The 22,921-nt window shown below is 42.9% G+C and overlaps 1 protein-coding gene across 1 annotated transcript in view; it reads right to left on the reverse strand.

Annotated features, from left to right (window-relative positions):
• Positions 1-22,921, reverse strand: part of GPC6 (glypican 6) — a 1,045,088-nt gene that overhangs the window by 26,091 nt on the left and 996,076 nt on the right. The window contains exon 8 of the mRNA XM_077483046.1: positions 3,390-3,526. Within this exon, the coding sequence (XP_077339172.1) occupies positions 3,390-3,526 (137 nt within the window). The remainder of the gene's footprint in view (positions 1-3,389; positions 3,527-22,921) is intronic.

Here is a 22,921-nt window from a genome sequence, read left to right on the forward strand (position 1 = left end):
AAAACATGAAAATAAATCCTGGTCAGCTTGACCTCTAACTACACACTTAGATTCCCTGTCTAACAACTGAGAGCAGCCTTGTGCTGCCCCAGTCCCTGTCTCTGTTGTAGAGGTTTGCCACACAGGCGTTAACTCACCGCACAGAACAGGTGTCACACTCCCCAGTCTATACAACACAAAAACTGGTTCCAGGATGGAGCATCTCCCTAAGCATGCTGGGGTTTTTTGTAGAGGTCTTAATGAGCCCACTTACTTCAGCTGGGCTCATTAACTCTTCCCCTCTAATTGTAAAGGTCTGCATAAAGCCTGAATCTAGGGCACACATATTTCCCATCCTGGATATAACCAGGTGACTTTACCTGCGTGCTGCCACACTGACCTATGACTTGCTGTTATGACTTCTTGAACACAGCACTTGTTTCTGACTAGTACTGAGATTTTCTACTATTTTTGTGCTTTTTGTTATGACTTGAAATGTTTTTGGCTTCGGTATTCTGCCCAAAGCCTGCCCTGCCTTGACCTTATGCTTGCTCTTTAATGTTTTGTTCCACTGCCAGTCCTGCCCTCTCAGTTGTCCTGGCCTTGCTTCTCCTTAACAATTTAGTACCAGCAGGTGTTCTCTGAAATGTCCGGTGTCATTATCCAAGCAATCCAACCCTAAAGATCAGAATGTAATGCTGTCTTCAGCTTAACATCTGCACTGCCAGGGGTCTAGAGCAGACCAGACTGTCTTGGAATCAGGAACGCAAGGAAAGCCTTTTTTAAACTGAGTACCACCCATGAAAAAAGAGCTGCATCACTTAATTATAACTGCATCTGCACTTTTGGTTTTCTCCAAGTTTCCCCATAAAGTTCCATGAATAGCTGGCGATTCAAATTGTGCTATTTCGCAAAGTGTTGTGCCAGTTGGCTCAACTGCTTTTTCACAGCAATATCACGCAGATGTTCACCAATGTGAATTTGAAATTTGTATTTTGTTGTATCACACGGACCAGTGTTTACATAAATCACTTTTGTGGCCCTGCATGATATAAATGATCTTATCTGAAAGCTGCAAGACTTGTCCCAATTAGCAAAGCACTGGAGATTACTCTGACAACTATTCTGAGAAGTACATTCTGATTTAGCTAGGTGATGCTTTAAGTTTTTTGCATGCTGAGTGGCTACTAGAGGGCTCAGACCTTTTTGGCTACTTGCGGGTTAATCATAAGAATATACCCATGTCTTTGGAATATCCTACATACAGTAGATCATTCCAATGAGACCCATAAGGTGTAATCAGATGAACAAAAGGGGTTTGCCCATGTTTTTGACACCATTTTTATGTACAAGAACTTTTTTCATTCCATGTTTTAGATTTACATATTCTAGGCCATTGATGGGGGTAAACTTTTTCTTGGAAGTGCCTGGTAGGGATGAGCTTGGAGTTCGAGTCGAACTCATGTTCGAGTCGAACTCATGTTTGACTCAAACATTGCCTGTTCGCCGAACAGCGAACAATTTGGGGTGTTCGTGGCAAATTCGAAAAGCCTCGGAAACACTCTGTACAAGTCTATGGGAGAAATCTAAAGTGCTAATTTTAAAGGCTTATATGCAAGTTATTGTCATAAAAAGTGTTTGGGGACCTGGGTCCTGCCCCAGGGGACACATATCAATGCAAAAAAAAGTTTTAAAAATGGGCATTTTTTCGGGAGCAATGATTTTAATAATGCTTAAAGTGAAAAAATAAAAGTGTAATATTCCTTAAAATTTTGTACCTGGGGGGTGTCTATCGTATGCCTGTAAAGGGGTGCATGTTTCCCGTGCTTAAAACTGTCCCTGCACAAAGTGTCATTTCTGCAGGAAAAAAAGTAATTTAAAAGCACTCGCGGCTATAATGAATTGTCGGCTCCCCGTAATACAGATAACAGTCATTGAAAGTTATTGATAAAAAAAAAAGCGTGGCGTTCCCCCAAATTCAATTACCAGGCCCTTCAGGTCTGGTATGGATATTAAGGGGAACCCCACGTCAAATTTAAAAAAAAATGACGTGGGGGTTCCCCCCAAATATCCATACTAGACCCTACAGGTTTGGTATGGATTTTAAGGGGAACTCCACGCCAAATAAAAAAAAAATGGCGTGGAGTTTCCCCCAAAAATCCATACCAGCATCCGAGCATGCAACCTGGCAGGCCGCAGGAAAAGAGGGGGAAGAAAGAGCAGACCCCCCCTGAACTGTACAAGACCACAGGCCCTCAACATTGGGAGGATGCTTTGGGGGTCTGTGACCCCTCAAAGCACCATGTCCCCATGTTGACGGGGACAAGGGCCTCATCCCCACAACCCTGGCTGGTGGTTGTGGGGGTCTGCGGCGCAGGCTTATCAGAATCTGGAAGCTCCCTTTAACAAGGGGACCCCCAGATCCCAGCCCCCCTGTTTGAAATGGTAAGGGGGTACAAAAGTACCCCTACCATTTCACAAAGAAAGTGTAAAAAATTGTTAAAAAACACACACACACCATTGGGAAAAGTCCTTTATTAAAAATAAAAAAAAGATTCCAGCGGTGGTAATCCACTCTTGCTATCCAGCGATGGATGATCACCTCTCTGGGGTCTAGCGATGGGTGATCTGATGCAGCGATGGGTGATCTCTCCCTCCAGTGCAGCACATTCATCCTGTCTCCACCGGAGCCACTGCAGGAATCCCGGCAGCCTGACACTTCTTAGCTGAGGAGGGCGGGGCCACCTGTCACCTGACCCCGCCCCCTCTGACGCAAGGGGACACAGAATGTTTTGGAAACTCTCCTAAATGCCATTCCTCCTGGTAACAGCGTTTCGGCAAAAAAAAAAAAAATAATCACTTGACACTTTTGTGTTTTTTAATAATTTTGGTTCAATTTTCTAATCATTAGCGGGATTAAATCAAATTTTTCAAATGAACAAATTTCTAAAAGTGTATGCGTTTTTTGTTTGGGGAAATTTCATTAATTTTAAAATCAGATGTTAAAAGCAAACAAAATTTTGAAGTACGGTACTTTCGAATGACTCATTCAGTCAAAGTATTGCATTGTCAACTTTGCATATGAATATTTGTATAAATGTTAATTCGAAAATCTACTAATATATAGCTAGCTTTAAACACAAGCATAAGTAGAAACCAAAAACTTTGTGAAAAGTGAGATATACAGCATAATTCTTAAGTTGCAGTAGGTGAAAACAAATGGAAAGTTCATCTCTGCAGTAAAGCTTCTAGAAATGCTTCTAAAGTCTTGAGATCTGAAACCGCTATGAACAGTAAATCCCACAAACAATTACGGAATGACCAGTACACTTAGCCTATCACCTAATAAGATTGTTTTAGTGACTCTGCTACAGTTTCTGCATTTTCTAAGATCACTTAAAAAAAGTTACGGGGCTTTGGTGTGTCCATTCCAGCACTGCTCTTCATTTAATTCTCTTCCCGTTATTCTTTCTTCTTTACAGATCGAATAAGGGAGGTTTGACCACATTTTCCTTGAAATCTTCAGTCTATCTTTTACTTCTGTTATCTAAATGGAAAATAAGAAAACTTGTTATTCATTTCATTACATATATACACTATATGGTCATGAGAGTCAGATATGGGATAACATTTTGCTTTTAGGATGCTGTATAAGACAGTGAAAATTTCAATTATGGTCATGGTACTTTGCATGGCTTAGTCCTTGTTCTTGAATATGTCACGGCCAACACCTTATTAAATTCCTATTCAATAATGTATGCTTGTCCAACGTAAATAATGTATTTAAAAGTAATTATGGTTTAAAACAGACATGGTATTGAGAATAGTTTGGAGCCTAAAGCTGAACTTCAGGCAAATTCACAGATAAAGTACATATAGGAAAACTATTTCACTTGCCAAAGGAATTGTGTTTCTGTCCATACAGTCCTAAGATTTACACAGTTCTGCCCCACAGCACAGCCTTGTCTGACAGTAAAAGGATCTAATCTTTCTCAGCTGAAGCCTCAGTTACAGGTTACTTCCCGACTGACCACCTGTAACTGCATAGTGATAGAAGAGCAGCCTTATCTCTGTTAATCTGCTCTCTTCACCTATCAACATGTTTCTTACACTACAGCACACCTGATTGTGCTGTTTCTCCTTTTGTGCCTGAGCTCTGCTGCAAAGGTGTCTGCAAGCGGCTGATACCAAGTCAAATACAGGTATTTATACTGCTTGGATAAAAAAAAAAAAAAAAGTAATGTATTAATAAATACAAAGCGTAATCAGTATCCATACTAGACATGAAGGGTCTGGTATGGATATTTAGGGGGAACCCCACGTCAATTTTTTTTAAAATTTGACACGGGGTTCCCCTTAATATGCATACCAGACCTGAAGGGCCTGGTAATTGAATTTAGGGGAACCCCCAACGCTTTTTTTTTTCTTTTTTTTTTATTAATGAATGAATTGTCGGCTAATACAGAGAACACTCATTGAGTGTTCTCTGTATTACGGGAGCCGACAATGGAAAGTGATTTTAAAAGATTTTTTTTCCTTGCGAAATGACATTTTGTGCAGGGACAGTTCTAACCACGGGAAACATGTGCCCCTTCACATGCATACTATAGACACCCCCCAGGTACGAAATTTAAAGAAATATTACACTTTTATTGTTTCACTTTAATCATTATTAAAATCACTGCTCCTGAAAAAACAGCCGTTTTTAAAACTTTTTTTGGCATTGATCCATGTCCCCTGGGGCAGGACCCGGGTCCCCAAACACTTTTTAGGACAGTAACTTGCATATTAGCCTTTAAAATTAGCACTTTAGATTTCACCCATGGACTTGTATAGGATGTTCCGGCTTTTCGAATTTGCCACGAACAGCCGAAATTGTTCACTGTTCGCTGAACAGGCGAACAGGCAATGTTCGAGTCGAACATGAGTTTGATTTGAACTCAAAGCTCATCCCTAGTGGTGATCCACCCTGAAGAGCAACCAGTGACCTTCAGTAGGTTGCTGTTCTCAAGTGAAGACGAGAGTGTCCTTTGTCCCCAGCTGTCATGTGGACAGACTGAGGACGTCCTTTCAAGGTGACCTATGTTCTGAAGTGCGGTCCCTTGCACTATGGCATGGCTGCTTGTCCCCCGAAACACAGCTGTGCCTTCTTGTTCCTGGAGTTGTGCCAGAACAAGTAGGTAAACTTCTGGGAAGTATAGTCCATCCCAGGTGTAATTGATGGACTGTGACACATCATGGACACTTGGTGTGTAGTTAGTCAGAATAGGCTGTGATAGAGGGGCAAATGCTTACTTTTACCAAATTGGACTCATCTGTGCAGCAGTACTGTTAATTAGAAGAAAAAAAAACACCCTAATGATGTTCATGTTGATTAGAAAAAGGAGGTGGTATTCTCTGTTGAGAATGGGGCCTGCTTTCACTATTGTAAATAATGCAGATATATTATAGGGTGTATTTACACTGCTATGCTGTCTTCGGCTGAGGACAATTTAAAACCATTCAATCATGTATGTATATATTGCACCTTGTTATAATAGGATAGGATGGATTTGCATTGCTGTTGATTTTCTCTTTCAGGTGTTGCTATATCGGTGCGTCTTCCTTGGTTAAGGAGAGACAGGAATCTAGCCTTCCGACAACACTAACACATTCTTTATATTATCACTATATATATATATATATATATATATATATATATATATATATATATATATATATATATATATATATATATATATGGGCTGCTAGGCCAGAGATTGGGCTTATCCCAGGCACATCTGGCTGCTAGGCTATCTGAGGGCCTATACAGAAGCAAGAGAGCAGTGCAAGGTTGGGATTGCGGCTTGCAATCCAAACAGAATCCAAGCAGAAGTGACAGAGGTAGAGGAGAAGCTGTCGCCATTAAGGGATCAACCACCTTATTACCAGGGACCACCGTGAGTAACTGACCAAACCAACCGGGGAATGTGAAGATTCGGGAAACTTCAGTGGGTATCAAGCCAGGGACCCAGCCAGCAGAGGTGATGATTGCAGAGCAGCCTTGTGTGTCAAATCAGAGACCAGGCAGGCCAGTGGGGTGAAGCTTGAGAGGTATCTTGAGTGCCACACTAGGGAACAGAGCAGAAAATCGGGGGTGACGCTTGAGGAAGATACCACCATGAAGATTGGAGGAGCTCAAGGGATTCAGTGTCAGTGAATCATCTAGTCTAGTGAGAGACTGGGAGGTCAGTGGGCTGGACTACAAGAAGCAATTGTAGTGGAAGTGAAGGAACTGTTACTCTTTGTGTTAGGAACTGTTAAAGACTGTTGCCATAGGAGACATCATTCCTGCACATGCAGATGTGGCTTCTTGCTAAATGCCTTTCCCTGCATGGCTGTCCTCCTGTTGAAGTCTCTGAGTCAGTCAATAAATCTTGCAACTACCTAAGGGTGTCCTAGCCCTAACCCTCTCTCCCAAACATTTAGTTAAAAGAAATAAAAATCTCTTTTGCATTCAAGAAGTGTCTGGTGCCCAATAACTTTAACTACCTTGTACCCACTATGCCTCACTACCCATTATAGTCAGAAGGATGTCAGCTATCTCTGGCCCTCTAGATTCTCATTAGACCAAAGGAGGCCTGGGACCTTACTACACATATAAAGTATATATAAAAAAATACAACATTTTTATTTAACCATAAATGAAATGAAAATCCCACAGCCATAAGTAATAGTGCTCTCTCAAAGCCAAATGAACACATTAGGTATGGTGTAAGCTAAGTGGTTATTTTTCTTTGTGGTGGGTTGCAAAAAATCAAGGTTGCCTGCCAATCACCCCCTTATTCTGCAATAGCAGCAGCAGACAGGGATGTTTACATGCTGCAGCCACAATGCTTCAATTATGCTTGCGGCACAGGTTACCCAACATGTAGCAATCAGCAGGTGGCAAACTGGTAAGCACCACCAACACCCCAGAGCCACGTGTTATGTTTTGCATCGCTTCCTTACCGCCTGTCAGTAGCCTTTGGAGGTAGAAGGCAGGGACTCAACATGAAATCCCATATTCCAAGCTTTCAAAATAGTTATCATGGAGGGGGTCAGTGAATAGAGGGTCTTTGTTACTCAATACAGCAGGGATTGGAGTACTTCAAAGGAATGTAATATTGCAGCTTCCAACATGGTGTTGGAGATATCAGTCACCAGTGTGCTGTCACTAATCGAATGGCAAACCAATACTTCTGGCAATCTTGCCTGGCCAGTCCCCCCACAAAAAGGAATTTAATAATTTGTTGAGTTGGATAAAAAAAGGTTTTAGGCATCCATTGGAGGGAGTGGTGAAAACAGGTATGTCAATTTCATGAGGATATGGCCAATTAAGGAGAGGAGCAGGCTGAACCTGAATTTGAGGTTCAAGTAATCAGTAGCTTGCTGGGAGACAGCAACCCCTAAATATTTAAACTTTTTAACTTATAAAAATGGAACATCTCCAAAGGTGGACACCCGGCATCGTTCAGGAACAATAGGAGGCCTTCAGCATATAGGACCACCCTATCCTCCAGCCAGCCTACCCTAAGAGCCGGATTATCCAGGGAAACACAGATGGCCTCCGCTTTGGGTTCCATGGCAAAAGAAAAAACTGTTCGGGAGAGAGGGCAGCCCTGCCTAGTACTCCAGTAGAACTGAAAAGGGACCGAAAGGAAGCTGCCCAGACATATGGAGGCTGTGGGATTATGGTAAAGAGTTTTCAACCAGTCTATGAAACAGAGCGGAAAGCCCATCTTCCAGAGCACTCTACTGTGTAGAAATCTTTCTCAAGAGGCAGTCACTCTAGAGCCCTGATTCTGATGTTGAGCATGAATATTAGAAAAAAAGCTTGCATATAATTATGTCAGTATGGTGGTACTTATGGCACATGAAGCCCATTTTGTAAATAGTCTAAGAGGGTATGGCCAGGTCTATGAGGGTATGACTATGAGGGTATCACTCTAGCTAATTATAGAGTTGAGAAGTTTGGTTAGTATTTTCAAATAGCAGTTAAGAAGGACTATCAGCCTAAAGGAGGCACAGAGTGAGGGGTCCTTGGAGCTTTTATAAATGAGTATGATGTGGGTCTTTCACATAGAGGGAAAAAGCACACCATTGACTAGACACAAATAATAAAAGAATGCCAATTTTGGACCAAAAGGTCTGTGTGTTTCTTTAAAAAATTCAATGGGGAGACCATTGGGTCCAGGATTCTTGCCGTTGGGAGAAGAGCTAATAGCCAACAGGACCTTGTCAGGGGGTTATTTCTCACACAAGCAAGTTCCCCTCAGAATATAATAGCCAGCCCAATGCTAATGGGTATAACAGAAGGGCAAGGTTGGTGGGAATAAAATCTTACTGCAATGAGGAGGAATAAAGGAAATTGTAATATGTAATACATTCTGCCAATATTCTCTCCTGGGAAGGGTCCAAAGTGCCATCGGGTGTGCGGACCTCTGGGACAATAGTGAGTGATTTATCATTATGTGCAAGCATATCTACCATTTTTATCTCCATGTTCAAAGAATTCTTGTTTACGCTTGTGGAGGTCTAAGCTAGAAATATCAGCCAGGTGTAGATGTAGTTTCCTCTTTGCGGACATAAGCTGTTTAAAATTGTGGTGTGAGAGGAGGTGTATTGCTCCACTGTATCATTAACAGTCTTCTGCAGGCTTTGTGTATGTAACTGCTACTCTGAACAGATTGCCAAGACCACGATAATGTAGTGACCCCTAATAAACGCTTTAAAAGCATCCCAGATTGTCTCAGGAGTGATGACCCAGCATTAGAATCCCAATATTTCTGTATTTGAGACAAAATGAGTTTTAAGGACTGGGGATGTTTCAGTGTTGACTAGTCTTACAGCAGTAGACCCAATGGACAAGGGTTTGATAGGCCTGCAGGGAGATAACTGGCCAAAAGTTATGCTAAGTTGATGGAGGAGGAAGTTTTGTATTTGACGGAAAAGCAAGAGTAGGCCCTAGTGGCAGGATACTTTCATAGCCAGACTTCAGTAAAGTTGGATTCCAGGGACCAAGTGGGCAGTTCTCTGGTATGGTTTTGTTTGGTGTTGGTCGATCCAGATTGGGCGATATGGTGGCAATAAAATCAGCCGCAATCAAAACGTTAGGTGGGCAATGTGGGCTCCACTTCTCCAGAACCTAATATAAAGGTTCAGCCCGTAATGGAGGTGAAATATAGACACTGGCAATTACATATTTCTGATTCCACAGGGCTACAATACATGAGAAAGAATTACTTTTCAGGATCACGACCCCTCTGGAAAAAGAGGAATGGTGACGTGAAATTCCTTCTGTATCCAGGCTCTCGTTAGCTCTTGTACACATGGTCGGAGATTCCGACAACCAAATCCGTCGGATTTTGTCCGATGGATTTTGTCCGAAACTGTTGCATACACACGGTCGGACAAAGTTGTCGGAAAATCCGACGTGATGACGTTATTTCATTACGACAGGACTACGTTCACGCTAGTAGCCAATAGCTTTGGTGTAGGAATTTGATCTGAGCATGCGTGGCACTTTGTCCGATCGGAATTCTCTACACATGATCGGAGTATGTCCGATCGGAGCATTTTGTCGGAAAATTTTACCAACAAGTTGGAAAACTTGGTCCGTCGGATACTCCGAAGGAAACAGTCCGATGTAGACCACACACAGTTGGAATATCCGACAAAACGGTCCGATCGGAATCTCCGACCGTGTGTACAAGGGCTTAGAGCCATCATTTTGCTGCCCATCAGGTGCATTCCTTATAACAGCAAGATATGAGGAGTGTACAGTCTAACATATTGAAAGATGTGGGGTTATTTATGAAAGGCAAATCCACTTTGCACTACTAGTGCAAATTATAAGTGCAAAGTTCACTTGAAATTGCATTGAAAGTGCACTTGGAAGTGCAGTCGCTGTAAATCTGAGGGGTAGATCTGAAATGAGGGGAAGCTCTGCTGATTTTATCATCCAATCATGTGGAAGCAAAAATACTGTTTTTTTTATTTTCCTTGCATGTCCCCCTTGGATCTACAGCGACTGCACTTCCAAGTGCACTTTGCACTTGTAGTTTGCACTTGTAGTGAAAAGTGGATCTGCCTTTAGTAAATAACCCCTGTGGTCATTGTTTTGCATTTTTGCATAATTGAGGCCCCTGGGGTTTCAAGACATCACTTTAAGGCGTTTGACCTTTTTATTAGCCATGAAGTACAAGAAAAGGTAGCCGGAAGGGGACAATATACCAAACTAGAGCATGGGGAAGTCTGAGGGGCAGAAAAACATGCATTAACCAACACACCAATACTACAACATAAATTCTGAACATCCAAGAAAAATGTATAAATACCCTGCCCATATGCCTCGCTGTGAAAAATACAATGGTGCAGTGAAGTGACCTTGACCCAAAAACAAAACTATTGAGCGGTGCTCCAAAACATTAAAAACAATAATAACAGTCTTCTGTGGGGAAATCCCTGGGGGGAGAAGGTCCACTTAATCACCAGTTCCATGTAGTTAAGATGGTGTCCCAGATAAGGAAGTATATCTTAAAGAGTAACAAGGAAAAAACTGTACGTGAGCTTTAAAAACGACCAACCTCCAGCTAGGAAAGCACTGATCATAAGAAGCAGGATATCCACAGAGAAAGTGCCCACTAAGGGGTTCAGTGGTCAGTAAGAGAAAACCCACAATATAAAAAAAAAAGTTACTGGAGCCCCCCGAGCTGCATGATGCGGCAACATGGATATCAAAAAGTGAACTGAGCCACCATCCACAATGCCAGCTGGGATACAACAAGCTGTATTTGATACCTTTGTCCCATAGGCATTTGCAAATCTCGGTGAAGGAGTGTCGACTTTGTTGGATTTCTGGGGAATATAGATTTAGCCATTTTCATAGGCCAGTTCCTGAGAGTTCCTAGCAGCTACCAGGAGCATATGCCTGTCCCTATAGTTGAGAAGTTTATTGAAAAACAGCTGTGGTGGTGCTCCCGGGATGGGAGGCTTGGGAGGGACATTATGTGCTTGCTCTACCAGGAATGTAGACCCAGTAGCTTGATAAGGAAACACTCAGGAAATTGGGCAGGCTTAGATTCCTCAATCCTTTCTGGTAAGCTCAACACCAGTAGATTATTGCAGCATCCATCGATTTCTCTTGCAGGGCTTTAACTTGTCGCTGGAGGGCATGTAGTTCAGTGGATGTGGATGCATTCTTTGAAGGAGAAGACCCAATGGCAGCTACCAGGTGCAAGAATGTTGACGTAATAGTGAACACAGTTATAGTGTTTAAATGTAAAGGCAAACATAACTCCAGAATTCTGGGAGGGGAGGGCAGAACTGTAACTGGGCTATGTTAGGACACATCTAGAACAGCACCAGCAATTCCTAGGGTGGCAGGTGTGAGTTCCATGTCTGTAATTTGTTGTGCTGCAAAATAGATGCAGCTCAATGGCGGATCTGTGACCCTCTAAGCAGTTCCTTTCTCGGCAAAGCTTTGTTGGTGGTGGGTGGGATGAGCGGTGGGGGCTCCCCTCTTTCTTGTAACTGACTGAAGGTAAAAAGCAGGTGAGATGGCGTCCTTCTCAGCAACTCTGGGGCGGTGATGGCCTGGACCACAATGGGTGTCTCAGGTGAGTATAAGAACAGCCAGTGGCACAGCAGACCAATCCAGTCAGGCCTCCTGGGGCTCTTCCCAACTGCTCACTCTTTGCAGGGCTTTTACCTATTTGTCACTCTTCCTGCTCCCAGGTATATGTGGGTTCTGTATTGGCCAGCTGTGTGCTGTAGCCACTCCCCTCTCCTCTTCCTGTGCTCTTCTTCTGATTGTTTTGTGTGGAGGATTTCTCTGTGTTGTGTTCCTTGTGTGCAGAGCTTGGACTGGACACACTGCTGCTCTTCATCATCCATTCTCTAAACCATTAGTGAGAAGTTCTGCCACTGCGGCTGGTAAGCCATGAAAAGAGGTGATTGTTGCATCTTTGCCCTTCTCACCTGAACTGCTCTTGTCCTGCAATCCCCTGCTCTGCTGACAGAGTCATTTGTAAAAAGTAATTCTGTTAAAAACACCAAGCTTCCCATTAAAGCCTGCCATGAAGAAGAACCAGCACCCCTAAAATCAGCCCCACTTACCACCTACAGCCGCCCTCAGTGCCCCCTCTCCCTCTGCAGAGAGCCAGTGCCCTACCTCTCCATCATACAGAGCATCAGTGTTCCCCTCTCCTTCTACAGAGCTCTAGAATCCCCCCCCCCCCCTACTTTTGATACAGTAGTTAAAGGCTAGGTTAAAAAAAAAATGCACACATGTTTGCAGAAAAAAAATGTGCATTTTTTTCACAGGAGCATGCATTGCACTGGCTATCAATGGATGGTGGGTGCAATGCCAGGCCCATCTTCCTTTCTCTGTACCACTATACAGGCTTTTAATTGGAGAGTGTGTCAGTGGACTACGAGTGCAGTGATGTTGCCACACTTGTTTTCCATTTAGAACTACAAGTCTGTCTACCATTGTGTCATATGGAACTTGTAAATCATTCATTCAGAGATCCATGTGAATGAAGGCTACTGCATCCTTAACAATGGATGACTCATCAGCTGTCAGTGAGTTTCCCCGCTGACAGCTGAATTAAAAAACCTATTGTTGCCAATATAAAATTGTGAAAGAAATGGCGTGGGGGTCCACCCCAGTCTATACCAGGCCCGTTCGGAACAGGTATGTATTTTAAGGGGAACCATTATGGCGGAAATTATAAGCTTCTCCTATAAGCAAATAATTCCGTGTGCTAATAAGCACAATCATAGCTCTCTGGTATAATGCTGGGAAAGTACGCAATTATCTCCAAGTAACACAGACAGATGCTGGTATCACGTTGAGCTTAGCAAAATCCTGCAATAGAATGATCTACTGCTTTTATTTATATTGTAAACATGAATAACAAAGGAAGGTGGTGGCTTCATAATCAGCAAATCGGGCACTTGTATTCTTTCAAAAGAATAGAATTCCAGTAGTGACGTGTGCAGATGGTCGTGTGCAGAGCCATGTGGTCAGATTATTGTTAGACACAAAGTGGCTCTGAACAAGATCATGTGCACATTCCCACTGCTACCAATGACGTGAGCTATACTCTATCATGGCTCAGTGGGCCATCATAATTTTTGTATGGTTATGCTATGGTTCCCATGTATGCAGATCTGTTGGCTAGGAGCGTTAATGCAATCGCCATGAGGTGGCCAGTCTCTTGGTGAGGCATAAACGATCATCCCTAAAAGAGCAAACAGATCTGCCGTGTCCATGGAAAGATTTCCTCAACCAATGGTCTTCCATCAATGTCTGTATGTGCGAATACGCTCGCATGAAGTAATAAAAATGTCCACAACACCACACACCAATTTTTTTAAAAAATGGGGTAAGGCCCCCCAAAATCCCACCCCAAAGCACCTCGTCCCTATGTTGATCAAGGGCCTTTTCACCACAATCCCCTCAACCCTGGCCTATCTGCAGACAGGGGGCTTAATGGAATCTGGAAGCCCCTTTAACAAGGGAGCCCCCCAGATCCCTGCCCCCCATGTGAATGAGTAAAGGGTACATTGTACCTCTACTCATTCACCCCCAAAAAAAATTCAAAAATAAAAACAGAGACCATTTTTGACAAAGCCTTTATTAAAAAAACAAAAACAATGTACCCTGGCGTAGATTCATCATCAACCACGATGCCTGCCGCCACCACCAGCCCAGAAAAAAAACCTCTCCCTGTGCCAAAGGCTCTCACCGTCTGCCTGCTCTGCATTTCTCAAATAGCTAAGGGGCGGGGCTACCCGTAAAAGTCGCCTGGTGGCACTACGCCTTGTGACAACACTGCCGCTGCACTGCATATATGTGAACCGGCTCCATAGAAAAAGCTAGCAGTTCACATGTCATGCAAATTCGATGAGGTTCAAAACGCACTGAATTTGCATATATGTGAACAGAGCCTTAAGGGGTATTTTGTGGATACAGAGGCTGCAGCAAGTGTGCAGTGTGTATTCCATGTTCCTTTAAGCTATGCTCAATATCCAATGCAGTTTAGCCACACCCACTGTATCTTGTTGCCTTTCAGATTGTCCCTCATTGACCATGTCAAATGTTGGGAGGTATGTCCCAGCGTGCTCCTACATAAAGTCAGTCACTACCTAAACAAAGCACCACGGTACTGCCATCTTGTGGATGGAAGAGAGTTCAGCAAGCAGTAACATTACCCTGTGTTGCATAATTTTGGTTTATATTAGGCATGTATTTACTTTATTTTGTTTACCAATTATAGATAATATAGCGACACTGAAATATGTCCTGACTTATAAATATATGATATATATATATTGCCAAAAATTCTTTAGTTATGAAATCCAGTATAGGAAAGCTTACTACTATTTACAAGCAAAGTGCTGCCTAATGAAGGAAGGACAAATCAGTTTCATATAGATTATAAAATATTGTCAAGAGAAAATGAAATACTAATATGAATTGATTCATTTAACACATTCATGCTGGATTTAATAATATATTCAACCGATGACAATATGAAGCAGCTGTGTGCTTGTGCTATTTCAGTACGTTCATGCTGTCTGAAAGTATCAGGTAGTTGATAAAAGTTCTGCACTGAAGGCTACCAGCACAATTTGGCATAAATGGAAATAATATGACAAGATCACAATTATATAGACTTCACATTGACTTCCTGCTGAGTTTTTCTAGTATTTTAATGAACAGCTGAGCTAATGCATGGCAGATATATATGCAACCCACACTTCTTCACTACAAAAACAGACTATGCTGTTGACATACTGGATCTCAAGTTGGGATTCTTAATCAGGCCAGGCAGAAGGCATTGCACGTAGTAGGTCTAATCCAATGCTAGTAGTATGCTATGCTAGGTATGAGGGTCATTTAAAACAAGCAGGAGACTTTCGGGCAAAGGCAGAAAGCAACTTGACATTTAAAACAATGTGACCGAGCAGTGTTTCATCTCCTTAAGACCCCTTTCACACTGGGGCACTACATCGCTAAAAATAGCACCTGTTAGCGGGCGAATAAGTCCGCAAATACGACAGTAAAGCACAGTTAAAAACAGCGCCGCCCCGTTATAGCACTAAAAAGCTAAACTAATATACTTTTATATTGGATACATCTGATTACATCTCTTAGGCCTCTTTCACACTGGGGTGGAGGCGGCATCGGCGGAAAAGCGCCGCTATTTTTAGTGGCACTTTACCGTCATATTTGTAGGGGTATTCGGCCGGTAGTGGCTGAATAAGGGTTAAAACCACCCAAAAAGCGCTGCTGCAGCAGTGCTTTGCCGGTGGTATAGCTGTGCTGCCCCATTGATTTCAATGGGCAGGAGTGATGGAGGAGCAGTATGCACACTGCTCCTTCACCGCCCCAAAGATGCTGCTAGCAGGACTTTTCTTAGTGTCCTGCCAGCACACCGCTCCAGGGGCTTTCACACTGGAGACACAGGAGCGGCTCTTTCAGGGCGCTTTGCAGGAGCTCTTTTTAGTGCTGTAGCACCCCAGTATGAAAAGGATCTTATTGAACATAGGTCTAAAAGTGAGGTGTGCTGCTAATCCTCCATTATTTGTGCCATCGTACTGTATATACATCTTAATATGATCTAAAGACACTCCAGGTGCTCATAAATGCTAGCTGGTTGGTAACTTTTTCCCACACATTGCACTGCTGAGCATGTCTGATAGATTGCTGGCCATGAAGGCTGTACCTCTAATCAGTATTAAACCAGATAAGACATCTCATCATTGTTGCTGATCCTTCCATCAGGGCCTTAAATTTTACGTACATACAATGTGTATACAAAGTAATGTACCCACCACATTATTTCTCTCCACAGAGCAATGCTGACTGCATTTTCAACAGATAGTGAGACTATTTAAAAAAAATAATCTATTAATGTCTACGGGAATCATTTGTGTATGCAATGGTGTTACCCTAATGCTGCGTACACACAACCGGACTTTCCGGTAGAAAGGTCTGACGTTCATCCCAACGGAGTTCCAACCAAACGGACTTTTCTCTACACATAAACGGACCAAAGTCCATTCGTTTTGAACGTGATGACATAAACGGGACTAAAAAAGGAAGTCCAATAACCAGTAGCCAATAGCTGCCCTTGCGTCGTATTTGGTCCGGCAGATCAGCATACAGACGAACAGTTTTCCCTATAGAAATTGATTCCGTTGGACAAATTTGAAACATGTTCTATTTCTAGGTCCGTCTGAATTTTTGAAAAAAAAAGTCAGATGAAGTCCACACACGATCGTAATATCCGACTGAATGATTCTGGAGGACCTTTTCTGCCAAAAAGTCCGGTCGTGTGTACGCCGCATAAGATTCCATTCACACTTGTGCAACTTCAAAATTGTGCAGTTTCAATTGCTACAGCACAGCATGACCTGGTGGGACTTTGATGCAATTTTGATGCAACTTTTGGTGAGTGTGACTTTGTTGTGACTTTGACCAATATAATTGTTTGTGCTCTACAAAGTCACACACAAGTCGCATGTATATCATGTAGGTGCGAATTTCATGCAACTTTGAGGGTTCACATTGAAGTCTATGGCCCGAACGTTGCATTAATGTCAGACCAAAGGCGCACGACAAGTTGCACAAGTGTGAATGGGGATAGTTTTCATATGTGCAATTCAGGTAGTATAGAACCAAGGGTATAGCTAAAGACATAACAAAGCATGCCACTGCTATGGGGCCCAGAATTTTTCTGCATGAAGTTTTTTAGTAAATCTATCTCTCATCCCCTCAGTTCACCCCATCAGTCTCCTCATGCAACACTGATCCACTAACAGACATATCAGCCTGAATGTCACACCACTTCCTCAAACTGAATCTATCTAAAACTGAGCTCTTACTATTTCCTCCCCCATGGGGCCCTTCCCCTGACTTCTCTGACAAGATCAAAGGCACATCTATTAGTCCGTCCCCACACACCAGGGTGCTAGGGGTAAGCTTCAGCCAATCAGGGCACAGAGCACTGTCAGAGTCATGATTGGACACGGTCATCATGACTTATCCAATCATGGCTCATTCCCGCCCCACAGTATAAAAGTATTCTTTCAATGGCAGCCATTTTCAGTGTGATTTCAATGTGAAGAGAGATAGAACAGGGCTCTGTTCAGTGCTATTAGTTAGTTAGTGTGCTATACTGTGCTATTTTGCTTCAATTGTCAGTGTAGAATATTAGTTTAGTGTCAGTCTAGGGATAGTGTGATTGTAGTGAGGAGGACCATCGTTCAGCTTTCCATAGTGTGCAGCTAGAGTAGGGACAGCGCAGATAGTTTCAGTGTAGTGTAATGAGACCGTGTCAGTAAGCTTGACTTTAGTGTATAGCTAGAGTAGGGACAGTTCAGATAGCATCACTGTAGTGATGGTTGAACACCGTCTATTTGATTGCGTTACTGCCAGTTTAACGCCATTTAGTTCTGTGTGTGTTACTACCAGGTTAACGCCATATAGTTTTGTTTGCGTTACTGCCAGTTTAATGGCATATATTTCTGTGTGCGTTACTGCCAGTTTAACGCCATATAGTTCTGTGTGCGTTACTGCCAGTTTAACACCATATAGTTCTGTGTGCGCTACTGCCAGTTTAACGCAATATAGTTTTGTGCGTTACTGCCAGTTTAACGCCATTTAGTTTTGTGTTTATTACTGCCAGTTTAATGCCATAAAGTTCTTTGCGTCACTGTACGTTTGGCACATTATATTGCAGTATATTATAGTGTATCCGTGGAGTGTGTCTGTGTAGTGTGAGTTCTCATATTAAAGTGCACCAAACACCTCTTTACATTGATTAAAGTGCATCTACATACAGATTTCAACTTCTTCTTTACACTTGTTTATAAGCACCGGCCCCTCCCTCCCAATAATGTCTGGGAGGACAGCAAGGATAGGCTGACGTCCCCTTGGCACTGTAAGGGAGCCAGCACCAAATGTGTCCACAGGCAAAGGTACAAAGGTAGACGTGGTCGTCAGTCCTCAGACAGGGCATCATTTTCTCTGTTAATGAGTTTGCCTGTGCTATCCAGCCACAGCATACAGAGGAGGTGGTGGACTGGCTTACTAAACCTTCTTGCCTCCTAATCCTCTGTCACGCAAGCAGAGACAAGTGTGTCCCCTGCAGTTGCCAGAGTGGATAAACCTGCCTCCTTGTCCACATTTATTTTTCTGCCATAGCCCCAACATCAGCCATTGAGGAGTCAGCAGAGTTATTTAACCACAATGTCAGCCACTTGCTCCTTGATGATGCCCAGCCATTACAGATTCAGATGCTGGTTCTGAGGTTGAGAATAACAGGAACATGAGCCTAGAGAGAGGAAGGAACACAGGTACACAATTTGGCATTCATGTTCCCCAAGCCGCAGTGTATTGCCAAGTTGTCTCCTGTGGTAATGATGAAGATGGAGGAGATGGAGATGATGACGATGATAAGGTCACTGATGCGATTTGGGTGTCAGATAGAGCAGAGGAGGAAACTGAAAGTGAGGCGTCACAACCCCAAGGAGGCAAACATCAAGAAAGAGTAGAGAGCAGCCACCCTTTTCCCTCACATTCTGTGGCTGTTATCTCCTGGCCCATTCCCCAAAGCTCAGCTATCTGGGCCTTTTTAGCACATCTGCAGCAGATCACACTGCTATCGCATTGCTATCTGCAAACTGTGTCTCAGGCATGTCAAACGTGGCAAAAACACCAATGATTTGGGTACCACATGCTTAGCAAGGCATTTAATGTCCAACCACTCAGCCCGTTAGCAAGAGCACCTAAAAGCCACACAAAAGGGGTACAAATCTGTCCCTCCTCCTTCTCCTCCTCCTTATCTACTTTAGTCTGCCCCTACTATATTGAGCTATTACCTCTCAGCAGCCTCCACTGACAGGGATGATGGTATAGCACAGGTTTTCCCAGGTCCTAGCAGCACATCTGCCAGCAGCACACTACCAGCTGTAGACTGTAGCCGGCAAATTTCTCTGCCCCATCTGCTGCAGCAAAAAAATAAAAAATTCAGTCCCTGCCACCCACATGCCTAGCGTCTAAATGCAAGCTTGTCAAAGCTGTTGGCTCTCCAACTTCTGCCTTTCAGCCTGGTGGATTCTGTCCCCTTCCATGAATTCGCACAATGTGCTGGACCACAATGGCAGATTCCCACTCGCTACTACTTTTCACGTAAGGCCATTCCATTTCTCTACCATCACTTGGAAGGGAATGTTCTGACATCGTTGGGCAAGGTAGTCAGTCGTAAAATCCACCTTACTACTGACACGTGGTCCAGCAAGCATGGACAGGGACGATATATTTTGTTCACAGCACAGTGGGTAACTCTGCTTGCAACTCAAAAGAAAGCAGGACAGGTCTCGGTGCTGCAGATTGTTGTGCCCCCACATCTAGATACAGCTGGTGGTGATTATGAAAGACCTGTGAGCTCTACCCCCTCCTCCTCCTCCATGCCCTCCTCTGCAGAATTGTCCTATGAACATCAGGTACCCCCTAAGCGTTTAAAGGGCTATTCCCGTTGGCTGAAATTCAGTGGGAAATCCACCTGCCCATAAACCGCTTGATTTGTGACATGCCCACTAGGTGGAACTGGACTTTGTCAATGCTGCAGTGACTATACATGCAGCAGAGGGCCATAAACGAGTACCTGTATGAATACCGCACGACGACGGGCTCAGGCCATCTCAGCTTTTTTTCCCCACGCCAGTGGCTGATCATTAAGGATGCATGCACTGTATTGTCACCATTTGAGGAGGCCACAAGGATAGTGAGCCGTGACAGTGCATGCATCAGTGACACCATCCCTGTTGTGTTCCTGCTGGGGCAGACTCTGCATGGCATTATGGACAGGGCACTGGAGGCAGAGCAGCAGGAGGAAGAGGAGGACTTCCTATCCTCTCAAGGCCCACTTTATTCAGACACCATCATTGCTATGTCACAGAACACACAGGAGGAGAGAGGGGAGGAGGATGAAGAGGAGGATGCTGGCACTTTCATAAGCTTCGAAGAAGAGGAAGACATGCGTCAATCTGTAAGCGGTGGCTTTCCAACCCCAGCACCCATGGAAGTAATACGTAGCTGGGAGTAGAAAGTTCCAGATGCTGTCATCCTGAGTGACCCCAAGGAGTCTGCTTCTCAAGCCTCTGCAAATTTGAGGTGTATGGGCAACTTCATGCTTCAAAGCCTGCGAAAGGACCCAAGAATACGCGGCAACCCTCCTTGACCACCGTTATAAAGGGGAAGGTCTCAGAACTCATCTCGTCCCCACAGAGAGTGCAGAAGATAAAATCTCTAGAGGACACGTTAAAGAGGATTTTATTGAACGTTTTTCCTGACTCCAGTAGGTTATAGTGTTGTGGAAAATGTCATTTTGAGTCTTACGTTGGTCAAGAGAGGAGCCCGCCCAGGGTTGTCAGCTTCCACATTCCATTGGCAGTGTCTGCATCACATGGTTGATGGTTACCTCGGGGCCAAAACAGAGATTGAGAGCTTTCCAGCTGACAATCCACTGACTTACTGGGTCATGAGAATAGGCCACTGGCCAGAACTTGTCCAGTCAGTATGCTATTGAGTTGTTGGGCTGCTCTGCATCCAGTGTGCTTTAAGAACGGGCACTATATTGGAAGGAATTTTTAATTTTTAGGTTTTCACTTTAAAAATCTAAATCAAATCACTGCTCATTTAAAAATGAAGTTGTTAATAAACTTTTTTTTAATTGAAACATGTCCTCCAGGGAAGGACCTGGACCCCTATAACCATTGTGTGCCCAATTACTTGCATATAAGCCTTCAAAATGGGCACTTTTGATTTTTGATGTTCGGTCCCATTGACTTTAATGGGGTTCGTTAATCAGGTCCGAACTTTTGCGGTCTTTGGAAGTTCTGGTGCGAAATTAACAGGGGTCTGTTCGGTCCATCCCTACTGTTGAATGCCCCCACAGCAAGCAGCTTGCTATGGCAGCACCCAAACCAAGTTGCAGCTGTGTGTGTCTAATCAGACAGGGAACTGTGGTTTGGTCCTGTCTCTCTCTCTCCTGATTGGCTAACTTTGATTGACAGCAGCGGGAGCCAATGGCACTACTGTGTCTCAGCCAATCAGGAGGGAGAGCCCCAGATGGCTGAGAAACTCATGGACATCGCTGGATAGAGATGGGTTAGGGGGGCTAAGGGGGGCTGCTGCACACAGAAGGCTTTTTATCTTAATGCATAAAAAACCTTCTGACTTTACAACCACTTTAGGGTAAGAGAGAAATAGAAAGTGTATTGTGCTGGCAGGATTTCTTTTCTTTTGGCAAGTCAGTGGGTGCTGCTCATCATGATTCACAGGAACTGCATCACTGGGCGATGTGATTGAAGGTGGATTTTGATTGTGGGATTTTTTTAGAGTATGTGTTTTAATAAAGAATTGGCAAAAAGTGTGTGTTTATTTACATTTACATTTTTTTTTTTTTTTTACTTTGGTGAATGGACATTTTTTATATATTGCATGCAATTTTTCAGAAAAAACCCTCAAATATTGCATGTGATTAACATCAGTGAATTGACCCTTACAATGACCTCTGATGCTAAAAACTGCACCTAACAAATACATTTGAATGAAATGTATGTATCTATAGCTAGGGAGCCTCTGTACGTTGAAATAGAAACAATTAATATTCTGTGTCACTAGTTGAACTGTGTTTGAGATGTACATTACAGAAATGGGAGGGCCACTTGCTATGGGGCCCCTTTACCCATAGCTATGGCCCTGTATAGGACGAGGAATTTTCAACACATAATGAAATGCAATACACTGCATAACAAGACAGCTACATAGTAAATGCACAAAAATTGCATTATAAAAGTAATTTCAGATAGTTAAAACTATAATAACTAGTTAAGACAATGGGCAGGAATGGTACAGTACATACAATTATCGGAATTAAATGTTGTTTAAAGCAATAGATTTGCCTCTAGATGACATTTGTGGATAAAAATGAAATAAAAGTGTCAAATCAAGTTATTGAGTCAAAAAACTGACCATAGCCTATAGAAAACCACGATTATTTCTTTTAGCTTATCTTCCAGTCTAGTGACCTTTACAGGAAGATAGAAATATCCAAGCACTCAGTGAGTCATTCATCGTAAGTGTGTTTATTTCTTCAATAAGACCTGCTAGAATCCAAGTGCTTCAGAAAGTAGACACAAGGTAAACAAGTCAATTGACATATGAAACAAATTGCTTAATACAGTGCTTCAACTAGTGTAAATGCCTGCTGCTAATTAAAAAAAAATGTTTGGCTTTGTTGGTAATTGCAATTAAAATGTGCCTATCAGAGGCCACGTAGCTTCAAAAATAAGTACGGTAGCAGGGGCAGAGATATTGTGTATGGCTTGGACGGTCTGCTGAAGAAGGGAGGTGAGGAAGAAATTGGTTCATAAATTAAAGAACTAAACTCAAAAAGTGAAGTTTTGACATTTTATAGGGAACATTTAGAAATGTTAATTGTACCTAGGCAGTACCCTGAAAACGTGCATTTTCTCCTACAAAACTTCCTGGTACGTGAGTGTGCCTAGGCGTAAATAAAAACATAAGATACATTCCAAAAGAAGTTCCCGAACCTGATTCAAATCGGCTAGGTGTGAATTGAGCCTTAAATTAAGCCAATGTGAACCAAGATGCTGGTCACTTGCCTTTAGACAATTACTAGAGTTAAGATTTGCCACAATACTTGGCAGAAGAGTATCGGCACATACACATTCATTGGACGATACATTTTTTCAAAGGTTTTGCTTCCTGAAAAAACATTTTGTGATTATCATATCTCCCTTTAAACGGGATCACAAATATAATTTCAGAATGAATGCATCACGTAGGAATATGAAATACATTTTTAATTACTACAAT

Source organism: Lithobates pipiens, unplaced genomic scaffold, assembly GCF_037356315.1.
Source record: "Lithobates pipiens isolate NorthernLeopardFrog02 unplaced genomic scaffold, aLitPip1_a1.2 Scaffold_16, whole genome shotgun sequence".
NCBI classification, from domain to species: Eukaryota; Metazoa; Chordata; class Amphibia; order Anura; family Ranidae; genus Lithobates; species Lithobates pipiens.